Consider the following 19,645-nt stretch of genomic DNA (forward strand, 5'->3'; position numbering starts at 1 on the left):
CAGCGAGACTGGTCAAAACCCCCGACAATTTGGACTACCCCTTCAAGCAGTCCAGGCTACCTGATCCACTACCAAAACCTATACCCCTATCTACCGCTCCTTCAGTGCACCAGCACCACCCTAGTACTTCCATGGATGACCCTCAGGCCTGAACTTCGCTCCAACAAACCCGAGCTTCACCGGCTTCCCCTCCTCGATATCCCAGTTTTCGCTCACAAATCCTCCACGCAAGAAGTCCACCTCCTGCTTCTGCAAGTACATAGTAAACACTGCGGGCAGGGGCTGCTTGCCCTTCGCGAACGGGGCGATGTGATCGATGACAGCGCCGCGACCGGCGGCGGCTTCGTCGATGCCAGGATGGATGGAGAATGTGCGGAGGTTGGGCATTTCTACAGTAGAATCAGGATCAGCGTCGGAGTGCTGGTAATATGAACGAAATGACGGCAGAGAGAAAGTTGGTTATCGAGATCCAGGTCCTCGCCCAATTTGATAGCAGCGGGTTTAGCAGTGCTGTAGGACGAGAGATCTGGAGCGAGGAAAGAGGCGCCCAGGCTGACAAGGTTGATGAATGTGCCGGTTCCGTTGGTAGCGGTGGTGAAGTGGTGGGCGAGATTGTAGGTACCTTTGACGTTGACTTCCTGTCCTCGCGGTCGGCATATCTATGCTCCTCTCGCGATGTCTTTAAATTGCAGAATAGGGAAACTGACATGGTCATTCCACCATTGCGCCGGCTCGATCTGCTCAATCATTCCATCCACATTCATAACGCCCGCTGCATTGATTACTACATCAACGGTGCTGAAATCTGCGAATGCTTGGTCGAAGATGGCCATAACTTCGCTCTTATTAGCAATACTGCCAGCGCTAATAATCGTTTATTTCCTAAGTACAGAGGCTATATGCTTAAGGCGCTTCTTCACGTCCCAACCGACGAGGACGACGCCTTTTGCGCCGGCTTCGGACCATGTTCAAGCTATCTCCTGGTGTAGACGTTAGGGGGGGAATCGAAGACTTTGTGCTCGTGAGAAGACGTACGAAACCGAGACCGCCTCCAGCTCCCGCGGCCAGCACGACATTTCCGGCGGCTAGATGGGCGAGCTTCTTCTGATCGGTAGCGGCATAAACATCGCGTTGCATACTCTCTGTGAGCTGGAGAGGGGTTGTGAACATGTTGGGATCAATGTTGGCTGCCACCTTGACGGTTGAAGGTCGAATCTCTGGCTTTCCGCGATGGGCTTGGGATTACTGGTTCGGAAAACCCCAACTCGTTGGAGATTCTCCAGTTGGGTCGTTCCGCTTTCTACACTTCCTCCTCACCGGGTTTTGTATTCACCATCCGCTCCTATGTGCCCACCAGCCTCATATCTTGGACGCCGAGCTCATCACGACCTGACAAAGAGCTCTCGGCTTTTCTGACAAATGCTATCAGGGCTGTCGCATGTATGATTGCCTGAAAGGGAAGCCGGAGATGCTTGGCGTGGTGTTTAGTGTCCGTGCGGTGATCGTTCCTCGGAGCTTTGCTCATTTCTAAGCGGGTTGTCATCCTTCGAAATCGACTGCAACGGGCGTAAAGCTGCCCGCACCCTCTTCATCACTCTGGCAACCGTGCCGGGAGAGCGTTGAGCGATGTCGTTGGTCGGTGTTGTCGCAGCCTTCCCACACCCAAGGCCCGCTTCTCGTTCATGCGGCGCCGTCTCTCATGCTTCATCTCCTTGGACACCTACCGCATCTTCTGCGGCGCCTCTCTGGCACCTATGTATGCGGCTGCTTATCGCCGCTAGCAAATATGCTGTCAAACAACAATATGCCGTGGGGCGAGTGGCGCCGAAAGAGTCGCCCTTCCGTGAGGACGTATCCCGTGAACGTCTTCTACAGCGAGCAATATATGAATGGCAGATTCTGACCGAATATTGGAAGGCACATCATATATCCACGGCTGACCTCTCGAGCGATGACCAGAATAAGCGTTCAGCGATTTCGCCATCAGAGGGAAGCTCTATGCAGCTTACGTGCGAATGATATCGGCGGCGGAAGAGAAGAGCGTGGACACGAGGCGTCGAACTTGCCGCTGATAGTTGGGTTATCGCTCAGCCGGTTCTTTCGTCAAACGCACACGTCGCAGCTCGATGGGAAATAGGTCCTGTCTCCATCGATGTAAGCGGGAAAGTTGCGGAAGCCTAGGTGTCAAGGCTGCAACGGCTTGAGCAACGGGAAAGTCGACTCTTGAGACCCATGTCCGTTGCTGAGGCTTTGGACCCCGGACTGCAATCTCACAACCAGATCGCCGGCGCTTCTACCTTGTCCAAGGTCTGCACTGCGCCCCGCAGCCTCCTCAGATGCGCACCTGTTGTGCAGATAAGACCCTACCGTGTAGGAACCTTTGCTTGCTTTGAAGCAAGAACCTGAGACAGCACCGGACGCCTTCCTACTGGGACCATATATACGGTCATATACCCTACGCGCTTCCACTCCGGTGCAAGGAATTTGTAAAAGGGGTCCTGGGGAAGTTCAGCAAATTCGGCCGTTTGATTAGGGGAAAGACCGTTAACCAAAGCTGGCGGCCCTCATTGGATATGCGATGTGTCCTGCATGGTTCGCGGGGTTGCTATTAAGCCCTGCCCGCTTCGAGGCCCTTCAACCCCTTTGTACCTCCGCGGTCTCTTGGTTCCCCCCTCGCTGCAATATCCTACCTTTGGATCCTGGTTGTGCATCCACGCTCTCAATGAGTGTCTGTACTCTTCCGGCCTCCTATTGCTGCTGTTCCTCCACCACTACCATCGATGTCCGGCTAGATATCCTTGCGGAGGAGCTTCATCGATGGACGTCGCGCCGAAGAGTGTCGTGGATTTTTCTATTGGGATCCCGGCTCGCCATGTCCTAGAATCATGCCAATTCCCCTAGAGTTCCTGCACGTTAATTATAAGAATCCGTGTCCTACTCGCCGGTTTTGCGGTTCTCCTGCCCGCCGATTCGTCAAGGAGATGGAATAGGGGAAGGGGTTTTGTCAAAGTCTGCGTAACCGCTCGTTGGGCGGAGGAGGAAAAAGATTGGCAGGGCAACGACCAGCGGTGCGAGACTGGGCCTGCAACGGGTCAGAATATATGGACCGGAGTGCACACTTCTCTGTTTGGGTCTTCATTACCAACCGACACAGTTTCGAGTCCTAATCGCATTTGCTCTCCACTATAGGGGTTTGCACAAGCGATCTCGGTGAATCCTTTGACGTAAGCCACGTCTCTTTTTGACCCAGGCCGCCTTCGGTTGTCAGACGTCGATGATTACGGCATTATCCGCGGGAGCTAGAGACTTCAGAACCTCCCCAACAATGTCTATCCGGCATACCACCCCTGCGTCTCGTTCCTCCAAGAAGGATCCTATGTACCTTGTATTATCCCCTGTGACCCCTTGGTCTCCTTGTAGGTGACGAGGTGGACGGCGCAGTCGATGGGTCTGGTCGCTTAGCGGATCGTAACGCAGTGGGTATCGAGGACGACCGAAGGAGGAGAGTAGGCCCGACTCGTAGGTTGGTGCAGGGTCCCTTATTGCCTGGATTTGGCTACCGATTATCGTCAGCATTGGTGTTGTTCCTTCCTTAGAAAGTCGATTCCTTCCTAATCTGTTCTCTCATTGACCCCTTGGCCTTATTGTATGTTATAAAACGCTCCCTGCGGTAGGTCGAGAAGCGTTTAAGAGTCGGAGTTTTCAAGGAGCACATGGCTAGAACCAGTGCAAAGGAACACGCGGAACGAATCGAGAAGTCTGCAGACCGCTACTCAGCCCCGGTCCCTGTTCGTTCATCGACAGCATACGTGTTGCACATCTCTCAGAAGTCGCCAGACGGACCGACTGGCGACCAGGAAAGACTAAAGAGGTGGGATTTGGCGGCGGTACGAATCGAGGACGAGGGAAGACGGTCCCGCGTTGGAATCGGCCAAATCCACCAGAGCCACTCCTGCACCTCTATCAAGTGTAAGTATCTTCCTTGCGTGTTCCTCTAAGATTCTTTATTCCTCTCACGTCCTATGGGGATGCTACGGTCGGTCGGCGCATCGTCGACAAGGAGGGAATCGGAGAGGAATGAGCGCGAAGAGTGAGGAGAGTGCATTTGAATTGTAGGGGTATCGGCGGCGGCTACTAGTCACCTATACTGTAAGCTTCTGCCACCAACAGGAGTGTCTTCGCCTAATCAGCCACACCAATCGTGTTTATCCAAACGTCTGGCGAGACTGGATACAGAGGTTCTATCGCTGCTCGGAACCCCCGAGCTCGCGCTGGAGGTCGATAGGAGTGTGTGTCCGATCTCGATATGCCTGCGCAGCACAGCAACGGTGTCCGCAGGCTGTCTGCCCTTCGCCCGGCGGCGATACCGGCGGCGGTTGAGGATGCTGTGTTTGACATTGGGCAACTATACCCTCGAGGTGGACTAGCACCGCAATACAAGAAATTGTCGGATAAGGCGGAGCTGCCGAAGATTCCGAGGGAAGGATATGCACCCTCGGGGTGTCTAAGAGGTATGCGCGGTGCGTTCCGGCCGTCTGTCAGAACGCACCTGTACTCGACCTAAGCGCAGTAGTGTCAGATTATCGAGTCAAGAGGAGGGGTCTCCGCGTTCGGGGAGGGCATACTTTGCGACCGCGAAGTTGGAAGGTCTCATAACGCTGTACATCAGTTGGAATTTGCCGAGCGGGGACGCAATGGACATACCTTCTGCCGTTTACCCAGAGCCTGGCTGGCAATAACCGCGAGGGTGGCTAGAATGGTATGAACGGAGGCTGTAAAGATGGTAGGCGACGTTTAGGGAGTGAGACGCCGCCTGAAGGTTTCGGACTCGGCGCATCGGCGCAGGCGGAGGAGCAGGCGCATGCCTTCCACCCTAGCAACCCCCGTTGCGTCCCCATCTCCTGCTCCAATCTACTATACCTGGAGAAAACGACCTCTTCGCCTGGAAGAGCTTGTGGCATCCCCTTCTTTGGCGTTCGAAGGGTGGTGTCGTCCGCTTCGATGACGGCGGAGTAGGGTGCCGGTCGTTGTTCGGGACGCGTCCATGAGAGCCGAGTCTTTTGAAATATCGGAGAAGGTCGAGGTCGTTGAGGATACTCGGGGAGTTGCAGAGTATGTGTACTCTAGCTGCTGAGGATCGCGCTTTGGTGTTTTGAGTGCAAGAGGTGAAGCGCTCTTTGGCCGGAGTCTGTCGAGCACGGTCTGTCACTGCAAAGCTGCAAAATCAGTATTATCCTAGCAACACATGCCATACTACCCTATATATCTCCGCCACTCAGGCATTTATGGTGTTGCATTCGGATTGCTTGAATGACACCCATTTGTGCGCCATCGCCGTCGGCGCAAATGGCGGAGCGCCAGATACCCAGGGGATCGACGAAGCCGCGCCGCACCGTGTCTCCACATCTCAAAGAATCTAAGATAGCTACGAAGTTCTGCCAAATGACTCTCAAAGCTGCTGGCACTTCTGTTTGAGCGTTCTATGTCTCTCCGACCTCTTCTAGCAACCTCCGGTTCGCGATCACGCCGGTTCTTATGGAGCAACACTTTCGAGACATTGCGCAAACTGTCTACCCGGCCATTCCGCTCTTACATGCTGTTGCAAAGTACCTCTTATTGACAGTAATCTTCGTCCTCGATGCAACTTTTAGGTATTCCGGTCGCAGTCCTCTCCGCCCGAGCGCCGCTTCGCTGCTATCCGCACTTCGAGACTACTCCCGTTATGCCTCTCTACACAGCATGGCGACGCAATTTGCTCATAATCGGCTTGTTATGAAGGCCCGATACATGTTGGCCGTATCATGAGAAGGCCCCTGCTATTCGAAAGAAGGCTGCGAGAGAGGCGTACTGCACACGGCTATACGGTACCTGGAGTTAATAGATACGCTCACGGACGGACCAAGTATCACGGAAGACGATGGGTATACAATGTTCCACGGTAATCGCGTATTGAGCTCCATCCTGCTATGTCACGTTGGCGGAGGTCTGGCGGTCCTCAACACCAAACACCTATCACGGATACATCCCAAATTCTCGGCATCACCACACCCTCTTAGCACTTCTAGGGGTTTCGAAAGCCATAATATCAGCTGTAATCTATCATGCTTGTATCAGCAGGCAGTGTTACCCCTGTTCAAGCGCCACATGCTCGAAGTGCACCTGCGATTTCACGACGCGCAGCCAGCGAAGTCTCACTGAACCTGGCTCACATCAATCACTATCACGGCCGCAAGACAACGCACAATCCCTCCTTTAAGTCCTCAGAATATGATATCATATAGCGATGGTGGGCGTTAGGCTCCTTTTTCCCATGCCACGACTCCAGCGAAGCTCAACGTCAAACACTATCGAGAACAGCAGCGAGAACGCCTACCACACACTCTCTCAATACCACTACCTGTTCTCAACGAAATAATATCCACCACAAACCTGCTACACCTGCCGCACCCACAATACCAGTCACTGTTCCTTCCACAGCGCACCCCACCCTCGTCCCTCACAGCGTGCCACCAAACCATCCAGCCATGCCCCTACTCAGTCAACCCCGCACAAAAGCCCAAGTACAGCCACAATCTTCTTCCTCAAGCCCATCGCTTAAGCCATGGAACTCAATGAAAAAAGAGGTCGATGCATAAATGCATGGGTAGCCAGCAAAAATTAGACGCTGAGGGCCGTCAGTCCCAGCCAGGAGGGGCTAGTCCTGGGACCTAGCTTGAAAGGAGTCCAGCGCCGTTGTAGGGTTAGTATGAAGAGAGAAGAAGGGGCGTGACAGGGCAAGGTATGTAAAGATGTGGATGGGCTTGGCGAAGACTGGGAGGCTGAGCGAGCATGTAATCTGGCACGGACATGGATGAAGGTGGGATTAGATAAGAAGAGCGTTTGGGCGGTTGCTTCGGGGATGAAACGTGTTTGTAGTGGTGGATTGGCGAAGTGACAGAAGGAGGGCGGAGTGAAGCAATGGGAGGTTAGCTTGGCGAATCACGGTACGGTGAGCCATAGGAAGCTGCGCAAGCTGTGTGGAAGGTGGATCTGCATGTTTGAGAGGCTCGTAGTGACATAGTTCCCGCCTTCTGCCTGGTGATTGGTGTGTGTGCGCCATCTGTCCGAGAAGCGGTTGGCTCAACGGGCTTGGGGCCCTTCACAGCGAACTTCAAATACGAGTATAGAATCCATAGATTAGCAGAAATTAGGCTCATTTTAATGCAAGAAGTCAAATTTGGCACCTGGAATGTCCCACAAATGTGTCAATGCGGCTCTAAGCTATATAGAGAGGGGAAGTGGGCGAGCAACAACTTCGTACGCGCTCCGCAGCTTCCACCAACTCTAATGAATACTGACTAGCCATCAGCTCGAGACGCCTTCCCTGATCTTCCCACTAAGCTTCGCGTGGTCATCTACCAATTCGTATTCATGGATCCCGGCGGCTTCATCGAGATCTGGCCCGAGACAGGCGACAAGCATCGGGACTATTACGCGGGACGTACAACTTTCCGATCGCACTTGAGGGACATCCACAGTGGAAGTCTGCCTGTTGTTCTTTTGCGTATCTGCAAGAAGATCAACGCGGAAGCTAACGATCATCCTCTTCTTGGGTAGGGTCAAAAACCCTGTACAAAGCATCCTCAAGAGGGTCCAGTGGCCCTCATCCTCAAAGCAAGGCCATTGCCCCGGCCCTTGCTAATCCATTTGATCTCCCGTTTAGCCCCCTATAGTCTTGCTGCTCGAAGGTCTCCCACAATCAGACTCGGAGACCTAGGGGTCACGGCACAGCCGCACTATCCCGATCTCCATCGACGGCTTGCACCCGGTAAGTTCTCAAACACATTCCAGATCCTGTCCTGACCTCAACCGTCGCAACACGGATGCCACTCGGGCAAGACCAACGATAGCTTCCTGAGGTCGCTCTTGAGCAGTGCCTTGAAAAGGAGCACGCAGACTTGCTCGTAGTGTCGAGTATCTTTAGGATGCGGAAGGTGGAAGGGGATGCTGTCGAGAAGATTCGAGGCCGAGGTTACGGAGTCGACCATATCGTTGCTTGCATACGCTCCTCCACGGCTTGCGCACCAGAACGGCATGAATATCATGAGCTTTGGCAAGAGCTGGGAGTAGCTCACCCCCATTTACATGACAAAGGCCGCTGCTAAGGACGCGCAGTTGATGTCTGAGAAGCGGAAGTTGAACCGGCCGTAGTAGATGGGCGTAGCTTATCGGCCACTATGTGTGTGCGAGACTGGGAGTTCCGAGCATGCGACTCTGGCGGTTTCTTCCCTAGTGATTAGCATGATTTGATAGACGGTTTGAGAATGAGATATGCCATACCTACCATAGCAAAGTCAATCGTCCGATTCTGTAAAAGGCACCCCGACATGATTCACATACTATACACAGAACATCACGGAGCAAGACATGGCAAATGAATCGGTATCGCCGACGGCTTCCGCGCCACCAAAAACAAGGACTTTTCATTCATGCTTCCCTCTTCCCTCCCCCTCTCTATCTACTCGTCATCCTCATCCTCCTTCCCCTCATTACTCTTCCTAAAGGCCCTCAGGCCCCAATCCTCCCTCTCATCCTCATCCTCATCGTCGTCGTCGTCGTCATCGTCGTCGTCGCTCTCTTCCTCTTCCTTCTGCCATCTTCTCCTAGCCGGGACATCACCCCCGGCTAGTACTCGAGCTCGGGTTCCGGCGAGGAGCGACGGAAGTCGTCCAGGTCGCGGTAACCCCGACCGGAGCCAGCCGGCCGGGGATCAGAAGGCGGCGGGAGCTGGGCGGGGACGAACGGCGCGGCCCTCCACGGCGGTAGTCGAGGAGGGCAAGGGAGCTGGGCGGGGACGAACCGCGCGGCGCTCCACGGCGGTAGTCGAGGAGGGCAAGGGAGCCCCCAGAGCGCGAGGTCCTCCGGGTGCGGAAGGAAGAACGGCGGTAGGAGAACGCCGCGCGGCTATGCGTATTGTTAGCAGTCTGAGCATTTTAGGGAGGGCCTTTAAGCTGTAAAGGTTATAAAGGTAGAAAGGGTGTTACTTACAGGGGGGCGGGACTGCTGGACGGGCTGTGTATATTCAGCGTTAGCAATTAAACACCGTACAGGCCGAACGGCTTCAGAAGGTGATCGGGAAGAGGATATAGGTACTTACAGGCGGAGGAGGCTGCTGCTGCTGCTGCGCGGGCTATTTAAGGAAATTAGTACAATATAAAAACCAAAGGCCATCGGAGGGCAAGAAAAATCAAGTCAAATCAGCAGAAAAGCCAGCTATATATACTCACCGGATAGTATATGGTATACCACGTCTTGCCAAGTTCCTTAACTAATTGGCAACCGGTCGAGAACTCAAACAGCTCCTCCAATCCATTCCAGTGGAGGTGGGCTTTAGCGTAGGTCCTGACCCAGTCGCCTTTCGCGTCCACCCAGCCCAGATGCAGGCTGATGTGTACGTTCGGTTCCTGGTGCCACGGCTGCGTCACCTTAAGCTCAGCCTTGACGGCATTCGGCGGTGGAGCCCCGACCGTGACGCCGCGGGCCCACCACCCGATGATGGACTGCGGCGGCAGCGCCTCGATGATCGCCCGGATCTGGGCGTGCAGCTCGCCGGGGACGTTGCCGGGTTCGATGTAGAGGCAGGGCGAGCGGCTGCCGGTGTTGAGCGACATGATGGTGGCGATTAGAATGGAGAGGACGCTCGTGGCTTGTGGGTGGTGACTAGCTGGTAAGCTGTGAGGGTGGAGAGTGAGGGTGGAGAGTGACAGTGTGCAGTGGTCAAGGAGAGGGAAGACGCTACGCAGTCGAATTGACGGTTTTATTTTGTGGCGAGCTACAGCAGCCTGGTGAAAGGCACCGCTTCTCCAACCCCTAAGACAACCCCAACGCCAATGGGTATATGAGATGCACGCCGACGCCTTGAACGGAATCCCCTTCAAAAACAAAAGGAAATACATAAGCTCATCCCCTCACTCACATAATTGTGCAGCCGATCTTCTTTTTCGGGGACTTGGACTTTTCCCTTGCGCCGCTCCTCAAGTTATCGAGTCGAGACTGCGTCCTTAGGTGCCCCAAATGTGTCCCCGGCGGCGCCGAAAGCGGCGCCGGATCCCGCCGCGCCATTGAATCACCCAGTGTAGTCAGTCTAGGAAGCATAGCACGTCTGGCACTTGACCTCGGTGGTGGTGGAGTATTCGATGTTGGCATGCTGGCGCGGTTGGGCAAGGCGCCTGGGGCCAGCGGGCGACGGGGTATACCAGCATCAGGGGCGGATCCTCTACGTCCCGCGTCAGGACTGATTGTAGGTGGTGTGCGTAGATCCACTGTGCTCTCGACGGCTCGCCGCGTGCGGGCTGCAGGCCGGCTTGTGTTGAGCAGCGAGGCGGTTGCTTGGTATGCGGATTGGCTCTGCGCCGGTATCATGGACATCTGTTGTGGCGGGGAATGAGCTGCGGAGCTGCGTCTGCGGCCAGGCGTTGCTGCTTGAGGACTTGGATAAGTTGATGGATGGAGGAGCGACGGACGGCGTTCCTGTGGCGGCGGTGCGACTGTCAGATCGGTCGACGAGATGGACTGGAGCCTTCCACGCGACTGATGCGGGCGAACAGGTACAGGTTGAGACAAATTCACCGTTGCTGGGAGCGGAGGCACTGGGGGAATGGAGGATGCATGGCTGGAGGTGCGTGCAGGCACCGGAGCGCCCTCTGGATGGCTCAAACTGACGCTCTGGGCCGCTTCGGCCGTCGCGGTGTATGCCGGCGGCGGCGGCACCCAGTTGTCCGCATCGCTCTCGTGGGGAAATTCTCGAAGCCCGTCCGCGCGACGATACTCCAACGGTCTGAACGGAAGGGCCCTGAGATGGCGCCGGTTGGCCGGGGAGACTGCGGCCACAGTAGCTGCCCTGGCCAACGACATCTGCGACCGGGGCTGCTGATTGTCGTACGGCGCTTCAAAGGCCGCCTGCGCCTCCTCCGCGGTCAACTCCTCGTCGTCCTCGATGGGACGACGAATCGAAGCCGGCCGCTCTCGGTTTGCCGTGGTGCGCGCGCGGCCCGGCGTGGACCCAGCCCTCGAGTTCCGTCTTCCGTCACCCGACCGGTCCTGAGCTCTTCTCTGCGCCATAGTCCGCGTCCGCACCAACTCCACCTCGCGGTCGAAATCAATTGAGCCCTCCGGCAGCGTCTCGCCAGGACACAGCGGGTCGAGGTCGTACGCCGTCTTCGTCGACGCAGGCACCGGGCTTCCAGCCGGCTTCGACTTGTCGAAGTCGAGGACAATGATTACGCCCTTTGAGCCTACCGGCGCACCAGGCACTTCGCTGCCCGACACGACGCTTGAGTTCCCCACTGCGACAAGCCGCTGCATCGTCGGACTGATGCTAACCCAGCGCAGCGCACAAATCTCTTGATACGTATCCGCGCCGTCGCTCAAGATGGGGATGCAGAAGCACGGCTGGATAGGCGACTCGGCGGCTGCCTTGGAAGTAGCCTTGAAATCCCACTCCGGCACCTGATAGATCCAGATACTCGTCGTCCCACGCATTCTGAGCGCGACGGCGGCAAGGTCGGCATTGGGAGACACGGCGGGCATGGCATCATCGACAAACTCGGACCGAGTCCAGCGCTGCTGGTCGGGCAGGAACATCTTGCGCTGGGTAAAGCGCTGGCTGGCGATGTCGTACACGCCCCAGCTATCTTCTTGCGCATTGAAGGCAAAGAGCTCGTTGACCTGGCCGGTGTCGGCGTCTGGGAGGAGCGTCGCTTGCCGTGCTATCTTGGCCGTTTCCGGGAAGAGCACCGATCCAGTCCAGACCTGCTCCGGGGCCGCCGGCACAGGCACGCCTTCCTCGTTCAACGGCCCGTCGTAAAGGCCGGGAAGAATGAAGAGGGACGAGCTTGCCGTCTTCCGCGCGTAGCTGGTGATCAGGAGCGTGCGCGCGTCGTCGGAGAATTCCAACGTGTCGCCCACGGGGCCCGAGATGGTCCGTCGCGACGTTTCAGGGGCATCCGGCCCTATCGCAACAACCTCAATGCCGAATTTGTTCCCAGTGATCAGAATGAGCCCGTCCGGGGATATGACGAGCGAGCTGGCCTCGTGCACCAACATAATGGTCCTCCTCTTCCTGATCTGGCGGTCCTGCTCCCTATGGATATCGTACAGGTCCACCTGCGAGGGCCTCGAGAGCACTGCCAGCAAGAAGCCATTGTCGGTAATGTCGATAGCCACCGGTTTGCGCTTCACCTGCAGCGTCCTCGCCCACAGGCGGGGCAACTGGTCCGTCTTGATCAGCCAGATGTTTGACGACGAATACACGGCGATGAAGTAGCCTTTCCGGGACACGTTGAAGTCGAAGGCATCGGGCAGTGCAGAAGAAGACGCCGTGCTGGATGCGAGCTCGAGAAGGGTTAGGGTAGGGTGTGCGTGCGGTGAGGGGCTTGTGGGACTCGACGCGCTGGGCCGGTCGTCGTCTGTCATTGCCGAAGTGCGCGCCGTCGAGTGCCCCGAGATGGCAGAGGACGTCGATATGTCGGTGTTGCCCGCCGAAGAGGCCGACAGATGGGTGTTGACCTGCTCATCTGCGGACGAGGCCTCGGAGCTCAGCGACGCGGCGCGCGAGCGGTGGGGGACTGCCCGTGCAGCAGCGCCGTCATGTCTGGCAACGCCCTTCCCGTTGACGTCGGTCCTTATCGCCAGATGCTGTGCTTCGTCGAGCGGGGTCCTCCTCCCCACCATCTTCTGTCCGGAGTCGCGGCGGACGGTTCGTGTGCGGATGCGGATGCGTGGTGCGGGAGATTCAGGAGAGCGTTGGGCGAGACGCCATGGAGCATGCCGGCGCAGACTCCTCTCAGCTACGCTCGACGGGCGCGGAAAGCATCTCAAGGCAAAGGAGCGTGGTGCAGATTCGACAGGGCGGGCGCGGTGGTGGAGTGTGGACGATGGTGGACGAGCACGCCGTCAGATCTCGCTGGCCAAGCCTCCGCGAGCGCTGGGCCCGCCCGGCTGCTGATCTACCCCAAACCAAGCAGGCCGGCATGCTGCCAAATATAGACCTCGTCACGTGCGCCCAACGGAGTCGCCCGTCGACTGTCGATTGCCACTGTCTCCTACGCTCTGCGCTCTGCTGCTGGCAATGTAGCCGCGGGGACGCTGCCAGACTGCTCGCCGTTTCAGAGCGTGTATACTTTGCGCCCAGCTGGCACCCCCCGACGGCGCAGGGGGAAGACCGCAGTGTTCACTGTTCTCCCCGCGAACGGGCAGCGAATCGAGCGGCGCCGATTGCCCTAGAAGGGCCCTGGAAGCTGCGGAATTGTCGCCATCCCTGCGCCTTCGAAACGCAACGCCGCGCCCGCTTGCCATCTTCATCCACAACGTGCACATGGGCAGCAGCTCGCGGAATGGGACAGGCGCGTGAGAGCACCGCCATCAGGCCTCCGCCGCGATGCCATCAGCGGCACCAAAGGGGGACACCCTTCCGCGCGGCCCATTTGGCCACCGCCCAAACGCCCTGCTGCACCGCACACGCATGTCGGATGGTGCTCTCCAGTAATGGGACATCGCGCCCGGCCCGCCAACGGTAGGACACCGCAAAAAGCTCCATCTGGTGGTAATCACACTCCGAGCCGAGTCGTTGCCGCCGAAGCTGTTGTGGTTGCATCCGCCTTGCCACAGCGTGAACGGCAGAAATTAAGGGACAGCCAGAACCACACTGCACGCTCTCCCAATGAAGCTGAAACGCTTGTAGATCTCCTGCATCGCGCTGCAATAATCGCCACTGGAAAAGTCAACTGGCTGGGATGCATGCGGACAGCTGCACTGTAATCTGCCCCAATTTTCCCCTAGCTTGGCTGACTTGTCAAGTCCAATGGTTCGGCACTCATTTAATGTAATAACAATGAGTGGACTTGGAGCTTACGGAGCAGGTCAGGCCGTCAGGAAACCACTGGGGAAATGGATAGTGAAACGCCACGTTTGGTGTCAGCCACCTTCCGCAGAATGTGGTTCATACAGTACATACGCTCCCGTTCATCATAGCCGGGCAGATGTGCGGGCCGCCATCGCCACAGCCCTCTCGTCCCGAAGCATACAAGACTTCTGGAAAAGCTCCTCCGGACAGCGAAAGTCGACGTGGAATGGCACATGCGACAGCGTCTCCGCTACCGGGGGCGAACCGGTTTGCTCCCTCAGCCGCCTGATCTCGGCGTACTGCGTAAAGTACCCAATCGGATTCACAGACATAAAGTCCGAGTTGATTGCCGCCTTCTCCTCCATCGCTTTCTGGACCTTGAAAGCATAATCCCGCTGGATGTCGTGCCACTTCTCGTTCACGTCGTTCCATTCCTTGGGGAGGAACTGTCGAATGAAGTCTTCGGCGGTGATCTTGGTCTTTCCGACCCAGGCTTCGATCGATCGGTCACGAATGTGGTTCTTCGTTGCGGCACAGTCGGGCGACAAGCTCCACCACTGGTCCCAGAACAGCTGAGGGCCCTCGTGCAGCACGAACCAGGTCAACCAGGAGTTTCCCCTCCGCAGCAGCCGCTGTCCATCGATGCCGCATCCCCAATCGAATATCCATGGCTTGTAGTCATCGCCGTAGTTGGAAATGGAGGTTCGGAATGCCGAGGATAGCAGCATGAACGTGAGCTTATAGTCTTTGGCCAGCTCGTCGGATAAGTCCTTGATGTACTCCAATCGCCGCGACAGAATCAGGTCCTCCCTCTGCTTGAACACGTCAAAGTTGTACCGCGACGGATGCACTACTTTCCAGGCCCGGTTCATTGTCGACTTGAGCAAGGTTTTCGGGGATAGCCTGTAGACCTCCTCGGAGATCATCGAGAGCCGCCGGAGAACACGCCATCCGGTTGCGACCCGAGCGCGCAACCCATCGCCGTAGTCGTCCTCAGCGGGTATGCCGTAGCGTTGCGGGGCCCATTCGTGGGAGAAGCGGTGCCTGTCTACCAAGATGGCAGCCAGCTGTTGCGGTATAAGTCCCTTCAACCAATCGATCGTGTATTGGGCCGGCTCGCTGGGCGGGGTCAAGAGGAGCCTGCTGCGCGGAAACGTCGAGCGGGCGACCGAAGGCGCAATGGTTACGATGTACTCTGCGATGAGGTTTCGCGTCTTCGAGCTAGTCAATCGCAGACTAAGGAGCTCATCAATTCGACACTGCGAGAAGACCAAGATGAGCACATCGTCCGGAAGTTTGTCCCACCGTCGCCGGCCGGGTGGTCGATTCGGCGACGGTCTGCGGCGCATCAGGGGAGGCATTGCGACGCGGAAGCAGGAGAACGACGTGAGGAGAGTCGAGCTACGGGCGTAGCATAACAAACAGCGTGTCTTGGGGGAGGTGCTGAGATGCTCAGGGAGAGCGGTTGCGGCATGGACGGGGCCGTTGGAGCTGTGGAAGCCCGGAAGAAGCTCGGCTTCAGGACGAGCAGAGGCAGCGCCCGAGGCCGCCGTAGTGCGTGCCTCCAGCGACAAGAGAGATGCAGCAACATCCACGACGGACTTCTGCTGAACCGCGTCAAGGTAGGAGAAGCGTTATCGGCCCCGGCATCTTCTCAATCGAGCACGGCGATGGAGCAACATAGTCTCCGCACGCGCTAGCTTCAATCATTGTTTCTCTGCATCAGCACTCCCGATGAGTAAGCGCCTACCTGACTCAATGACACCGACAACCTCCCCGACGGCCATCCAACAACCTTGGAGCCGTCTTGAGATGTTCTGATGTGAGGGCGAGTCGTGGCGGCTGGGCGACGTCCCTCGGGTACGGTAACCGGTTCCGCCAGCGGCCAGGCGGGGTCGCTCTTCGCCTGCCCCTCTACCAGCAGCGAGTGTGCCGGCAGCAGCTTGCAGCGGAAACGGTGCGAGGACAGTCATAATGAGGCGCTGATCGACTGCTCACTACTTCTATGTAGATCCCGCCTACGGTTGCCAAACTGCGTTGAGCGTCGTCGTGTCGGCCAGACATCCCTCCGTCGCCACAGCTCCACATTTCCAGCCAGCTGTAGCACAAGAGAGCAGCTGAGAATCTGCACGATGCACGGTTAAAGACGCATCTTATTGCAGCCTGCGTTGCATAGCAGCCCCGATACGCCTCGCCTAGCTGTCGTTTTCCTTCCCGCAATGCAGGCTGTCTTCAGCTCCCGCAGTTTGTTGACCCATGGGACTTGCTCGCCAAGCGGACTCATGGCGCCCTACGTGCGCCACACCTGAAGTGTCCGGCAATGAGTCTTTCATGAACTCTAGCCTTCAGAGGTCTTCTAGATTGATACGACAGCGGCTCAGCTGAATACTACCATGTGGAGACACCATCCCTCGAACGATAGGCGCTTCACTTCACCGGGACGAAATGAAACATATGCGATTGCTTATTGGACAGAACTTCCCTTAGAAAGGATAGCCCACCCGCCGTCCCAGGGTCAAAGAGACAAGGCGCGGGCTGGACGCTAAGCACCCGTGTTGGTCGCATCGTGGCTTTGTTGTGGGCCTTCCAAGCCCAGTAGATCAGCAGCTGAGCTGTTATTTTAACGAGCCGACAGCCTTCTTTGGCATAGCTTTCGCACCTCACCCTCAGTCCTTGGGCATCGCTGGCTCTGACAATGGCTGGAAGACTTCCCATCACTTTCCTCACAGTTGTATCCTGGGGAATCTTGGCAAACGCCGTACCTGCGGATCCCACGATTACGACACCGGCGGTGCTGCCGAGGCAGGCTGATGCGGCTTTTATAGGCTGGCTGGAATACAATAGCACATGTACGTTCGGAGCTACCCGGGTCTCCGCGCCGTACCTAACGAGCATCAAGGGTACTCACAAACGTGTGAATCTGGTCTCACCTGGTATCAATCTGGGGACTATGCTCAATGTTGTCCGGATACAGTCGCTTCATGCCCAGCCCCAACAGCCTGTGTAGGCGGCTCTCAAATCTATCCATTGGGCAGCACGACCATAACCACTGCCTGGTATGTGTAGCTGACTCTGCTGAGTGACATTCCTAACATCGACACAGCACGGGAAACTATAACAACTCTGCCTTCTCAGTGTGCAACACTGCCTTCATCTTCGAAAGCTTCGGCGACTCAAACCCGAAAACCGACATCGTGTGCGGGGACTCATCAGTGAACTGGAGCTACTACCGGAAGATCCCGGCTACAGCCACTGAGAAGTCATCGGAAGCTCGTACGTCTGGTACAGCACTCTACCTGTACACCCCTACTAACACTCACCACAGCAATATCTTCTGCGTCTCCCGTCGGATCTGCAGGATCCGCCTCCAAGCCGACGCAATCTGGCACGTCAAATGATGACGATGGTGGCTCCAAAGCCTGGATCGCCGGCGCGGTCGTAGGACCTATCGCCGGTATCGCGCTCATTGCCGGACTCGTTTTCTTCCTCATGCGTCGGAGAAAGAACAAGGATAAGAGCAGTCTACCCCAACAAGGGACCGCCGCGATGGGTCCACCCCCAGGAGTCCAACCATACACCGACGCGAAGCCGCAAATGTCTCCCAATCCCTCGTACGGCCAGCCCTCGCCCGGATTTAACCCGCACGATTCGTACAACCAGCAAGGTTTCGCCGGACAGCAGCCAACTCCTCCCAGTTCCGGCTATGCTCAACCATACAATCCTTCCGCGTCACCGCCTCCTCAGGGCAGCGCATACGTGCAGCAAGACGCGAAGTACGGCCACTACACGCAGCCGAGCCATCCTGAAGCTGCAGAATTGGGAGCGGCCAGCAGTCCGACTGCTGGCGCATCGCACACTGCTGAACTACCGGGTGAGGGTACACAAAGGTAATCGAGGAAAAGCTCTCGCTGGCACGTATTTGGAGTTTCCCGAGCGGGATCTACAATAGCTACTGAGGTATGGCAGACATGATGTAAGTAGGCTTTAGCGGTCGGCATCACATCCCTCAGCGTCTTATCTAATATACTCTTTCGACGCCATCGTCGATTCTAGATATCCTGTTAGCACTGTATATCCTACGTAGCATGACCTTAATGTCAATATGAATATCAAAATGTCTCTTTCGACGTTTTCAAACCGGCCCGCGCATGCACCTCTAGTTTCGCCCCAAATCGTAATTTTCCCAGTTCGGACCCATTGATCAACCTCAGGCATCCCACTACTTAGGCCAGTGACATCAGCAACTAAAGGAACGATTTTAGCGTGTGCGGCTTGGAATAGCGTGGCATTGCTGCTCTTGGGGAAGAACACCACATGCGTTCAGGGGCTCGGCGAGCGAATGGTGTGAGAACCGAGAGCAGGAGGGAGCGGCAAGTCACAGCACGTGGTGTGTTTGGGGAGACTCTTTACCGCGATTGCGGGCGGAGAGATGGGGCTGTGCGTCCTGTTGGCGTGGGAGATTTGTTGGCTACTGGGAACACTAACGTCGTAGCAAGCGGAATGAAAGACGCAGTGTGTCATTCTCTCAAAAGGTGCCAGGGCCACGTCTTTTGTTTGGTTACTAGCTTTACCATTCTCCATTCTCGTTAGGTGATCCACGCTCGCTCGTGCCTCGATCTCGCGGTCCTCTTGGTCTTCTCTCAAGGTGGATGCGATCCGGGAAGTTGGGTATGACGCGGGTCTGTGTTTCTGGTTTGTCTTATTGTCCGCGTATAATATGAGTGCTGGCGTAGGGAACGTCGTTGCGTATGCAGTGACCCGCGAAACTCGTGTCAACCAGTCACCCGGTAGCATTATGTCCTAGCCTGCGGGTGAGGTTATAGGGCGCCGGAGACTGCGACGCATGTGCACAAGAGAAATATGATGTTTGCTCGGAAGATGGAGCTATGATGACGGGAGGACGAGACTCGTGTTTGCGCGATATGAGAACCATCGTAGGAGGTAGAAACAAGCTGTGGCTGGCATAGGAGGCGTACGTGATCAACAGACCCTGGTGCCATCGCACGGCTTCATGCAGGGCGCCAGAGGTTGTTCGGGAAGTGGCGTACGTCGACGCTTGGGAGTGGTGGGAGTGTCATGAAGCAACCCGAGACGGCGGTCCGAGCCCAGGGCGTCCAGAACAGCCGCATCCTTTCGGTACTTCCGAAGCAAGCCTCCACACCCAAACACGATACTGACATACTGTACATATGAACCCAACATGATGCTGTTGGGCGCCGATTAAAAATATTCCTGTGGGATGCCGCTTACTGTGCAATCCGAGACATCCGCCACGATGCGCGCCCGCCTATCGCACTCGAAATCTCCGTTGCAGTTCCTCGCAGCATGCGGAGGACAAGGCGGCATTTGCGGTAGACCAAGAGATATGCCAATGCTACGAGCTGCTGGCCCGCCGAACACGAGGATAGAGTCGTTCAACGCGGCGTCGCGAAGCCGGCAAAAGGAGGGAAATGCGAAATCTAGAGCGCTCGTACGAGGCAGTCATCTTTCTTCGCTGCCCCTTTATGCAGGAACCTGCCGCCCAAATATAGCCTAGACTATCGCTTCTCGATAACGCGGCATCGACGTTGGCTCGTCAGGCGACCAGCAGAGGGCCATTCATATTCTAGTTCCTGCCCCTGAATGGTCGCATATTTGCCCAATCAAGCAGGCTACTACAACACCCACATCACGTGAACACGCACTACTGCCGATCGCTGCACATGGCGTTCGCTGGGCCAGAGTTCTCGAAAGCCGCCATTATGCACAAGACACCCAATCTTT

At 56.6% G+C, this 19,645-nt stretch overlaps 7 protein-coding genes across 7 annotated transcripts; 3 read left to right on the forward strand and 4 right to left on the reverse strand.

The window, feature by feature from the left end:
- Positions 1 to 120: 120 nt before the first annotated feature.
- On the reverse strand, positions 121 to 833 carry BU26DRAFT_566628 (uncharacterized protein; the record flags this gene model as incomplete). The annotated part of the gene is made up of 3 exons (XM_033833551.1): positions 121 to 389; positions 443 to 638; positions 708 to 833. 3 exons carry the CDS (start codon positions 831 to 833, stop codon positions 121 to 123), a joined length of 591 nt encoding a protein of 196 aa, XP_033682683.1.
- Positions 834 to 1,540: 707 nt separating this feature from the next.
- On the forward strand, positions 1,541 to 2,126 carry BU26DRAFT_351843 (uncharacterized protein). Its single transcript, XM_033822470.1, has one exon. The coding sequence runs from the start codon at positions 1,627 to 1,629 to the stop codon at positions 2,017 to 2,019; it is 393 nt and encodes a 130-aa protein (XP_033682684.1). The 5' UTR covers positions 1,541 to 1,626; the 3' UTR covers positions 2,020 to 2,126.
- Positions 2,127 to 4,306: 2,180 nt separating this feature from the next.
- BU26DRAFT_566630 (uncharacterized protein) lies at positions 4,307 to 7,596 on the forward strand (the record flags this gene model as incomplete). The annotated part of the gene is made up of 2 exons (XM_033833552.1): positions 4,307 to 4,511; positions 7,349 to 7,596. 2 exons carry the CDS (start codon positions 4,307 to 4,309, stop codon positions 7,594 to 7,596), a joined length of 453 nt encoding a protein of 150 aa, XP_033682685.1.
- A 901-nt stretch (positions 7,597 to 8,497) lies between these two features.
- On the reverse strand, positions 8,498 to 12,711 carry BU26DRAFT_506876 (uncharacterized protein; the record flags this gene model as incomplete). The annotated part of the gene is made up of 6 exons (XM_033826958.1): positions 8,498 to 8,642; positions 8,672 to 8,943; positions 9,028 to 9,051; positions 9,137 to 9,169; positions 9,267 to 9,711; positions 9,956 to 12,711. The coding sequence occupies 6 exons, from the start codon at positions 12,709 to 12,711 to the stop codon at positions 8,498 to 8,500; spliced, it is 3,675 nt and encodes a 1,224-aa protein (XP_033682686.1).
- A 1,293-nt stretch (positions 12,712 to 14,004) lies between these two features.
- BU26DRAFT_429771 (uncharacterized protein) lies at positions 14,005 to 14,754 on the reverse strand (the record flags this gene model as incomplete). The annotated part of the gene is made up of 2 exons (XM_033823843.1): positions 14,005 to 14,328; positions 14,371 to 14,754. The coding sequence occupies 2 exons, from the start codon at positions 14,752 to 14,754 to the stop codon at positions 14,005 to 14,007; spliced, it is 708 nt and encodes a 235-aa protein (XP_033682687.1).
- Positions 14,755 to 16,518: 1,764 nt separating this feature from the next.
- Positions 16,519 to 17,997, forward strand: BU26DRAFT_520773 (uncharacterized protein). Its single transcript, XM_033829371.1, has 4 exons — positions 16,519 to 16,731; positions 16,782 to 16,938; positions 16,986 to 17,155; positions 17,208 to 17,997. The coding sequence occupies exons 1-4, from the start codon at positions 16,578 to 16,580 to the stop codon at positions 17,771 to 17,773; spliced, it is 1,047 nt and encodes a 348-aa protein (XP_033682688.1). The 5' UTR covers positions 16,519 to 16,577; the 3' UTR covers positions 17,774 to 17,997.
- On the reverse strand, positions 17,988 to 18,898 carry BU26DRAFT_351858 (uncharacterized protein). The gene has a single exon (XM_033822471.1). The coding sequence runs from the start codon at positions 18,674 to 18,676 to the stop codon at positions 18,203 to 18,205; it is 474 nt and encodes a 157-aa protein (XP_033682689.1). The 5' UTR covers positions 18,677 to 18,898; the 3' UTR covers positions 17,988 to 18,202.
- Positions 18,899 to 19,645: the final 747 nt, after the last annotated feature.

The sequence above is a fragment of the Trematosphaeria pertusa genome (assembly GCF_010094035.1).
Source record: "Trematosphaeria pertusa strain CBS 122368 unplaced genomic scaffold BU26scaffold_9, whole genome shotgun sequence".
NCBI classification, from domain to species: Eukaryota; Fungi; Ascomycota; class Dothideomycetes; order Pleosporales; family Trematosphaeriaceae; genus Trematosphaeria; species Trematosphaeria pertusa.

Bases quoted from the DNA above. Each gene is read 5' to 3' on its own strand.
- BU26DRAFT_351843 (XM_033822470.1), top strand. From the start codon at position 1,627: ATGTCGTTGGTCGGTGTTGTCGCAGCCTTCCCACACCCAAGGCCCGCT.
- BU26DRAFT_520773 (XM_033829371.1), top strand. From the start codon at position 16,578: ATGGCTGGAAGACTTCCCATCACTTTCCTCACAGTTGTATCCTGGGGA. The intron at 16,732-16,781 runs GTACGTTCGGAG...ACGAGCATCAAG, and splicing joins GCTGGAATACAATAGCACAT to GGTACTCACAAACGTGTGAA. The intron at 16,939-16,985 runs GTATGTGTAGCT...ACATCGACACAG, and splicing joins ACGACCATAACCACTGCCTG to CACGGGAAACTATAACAACT.
- BU26DRAFT_351858 (XM_033822471.1), bottom strand. From the start codon at position 18,676: ATGCTACCGGGTGACTGGTTGACACGAGTTTCGCGGGTCACTGCATAC.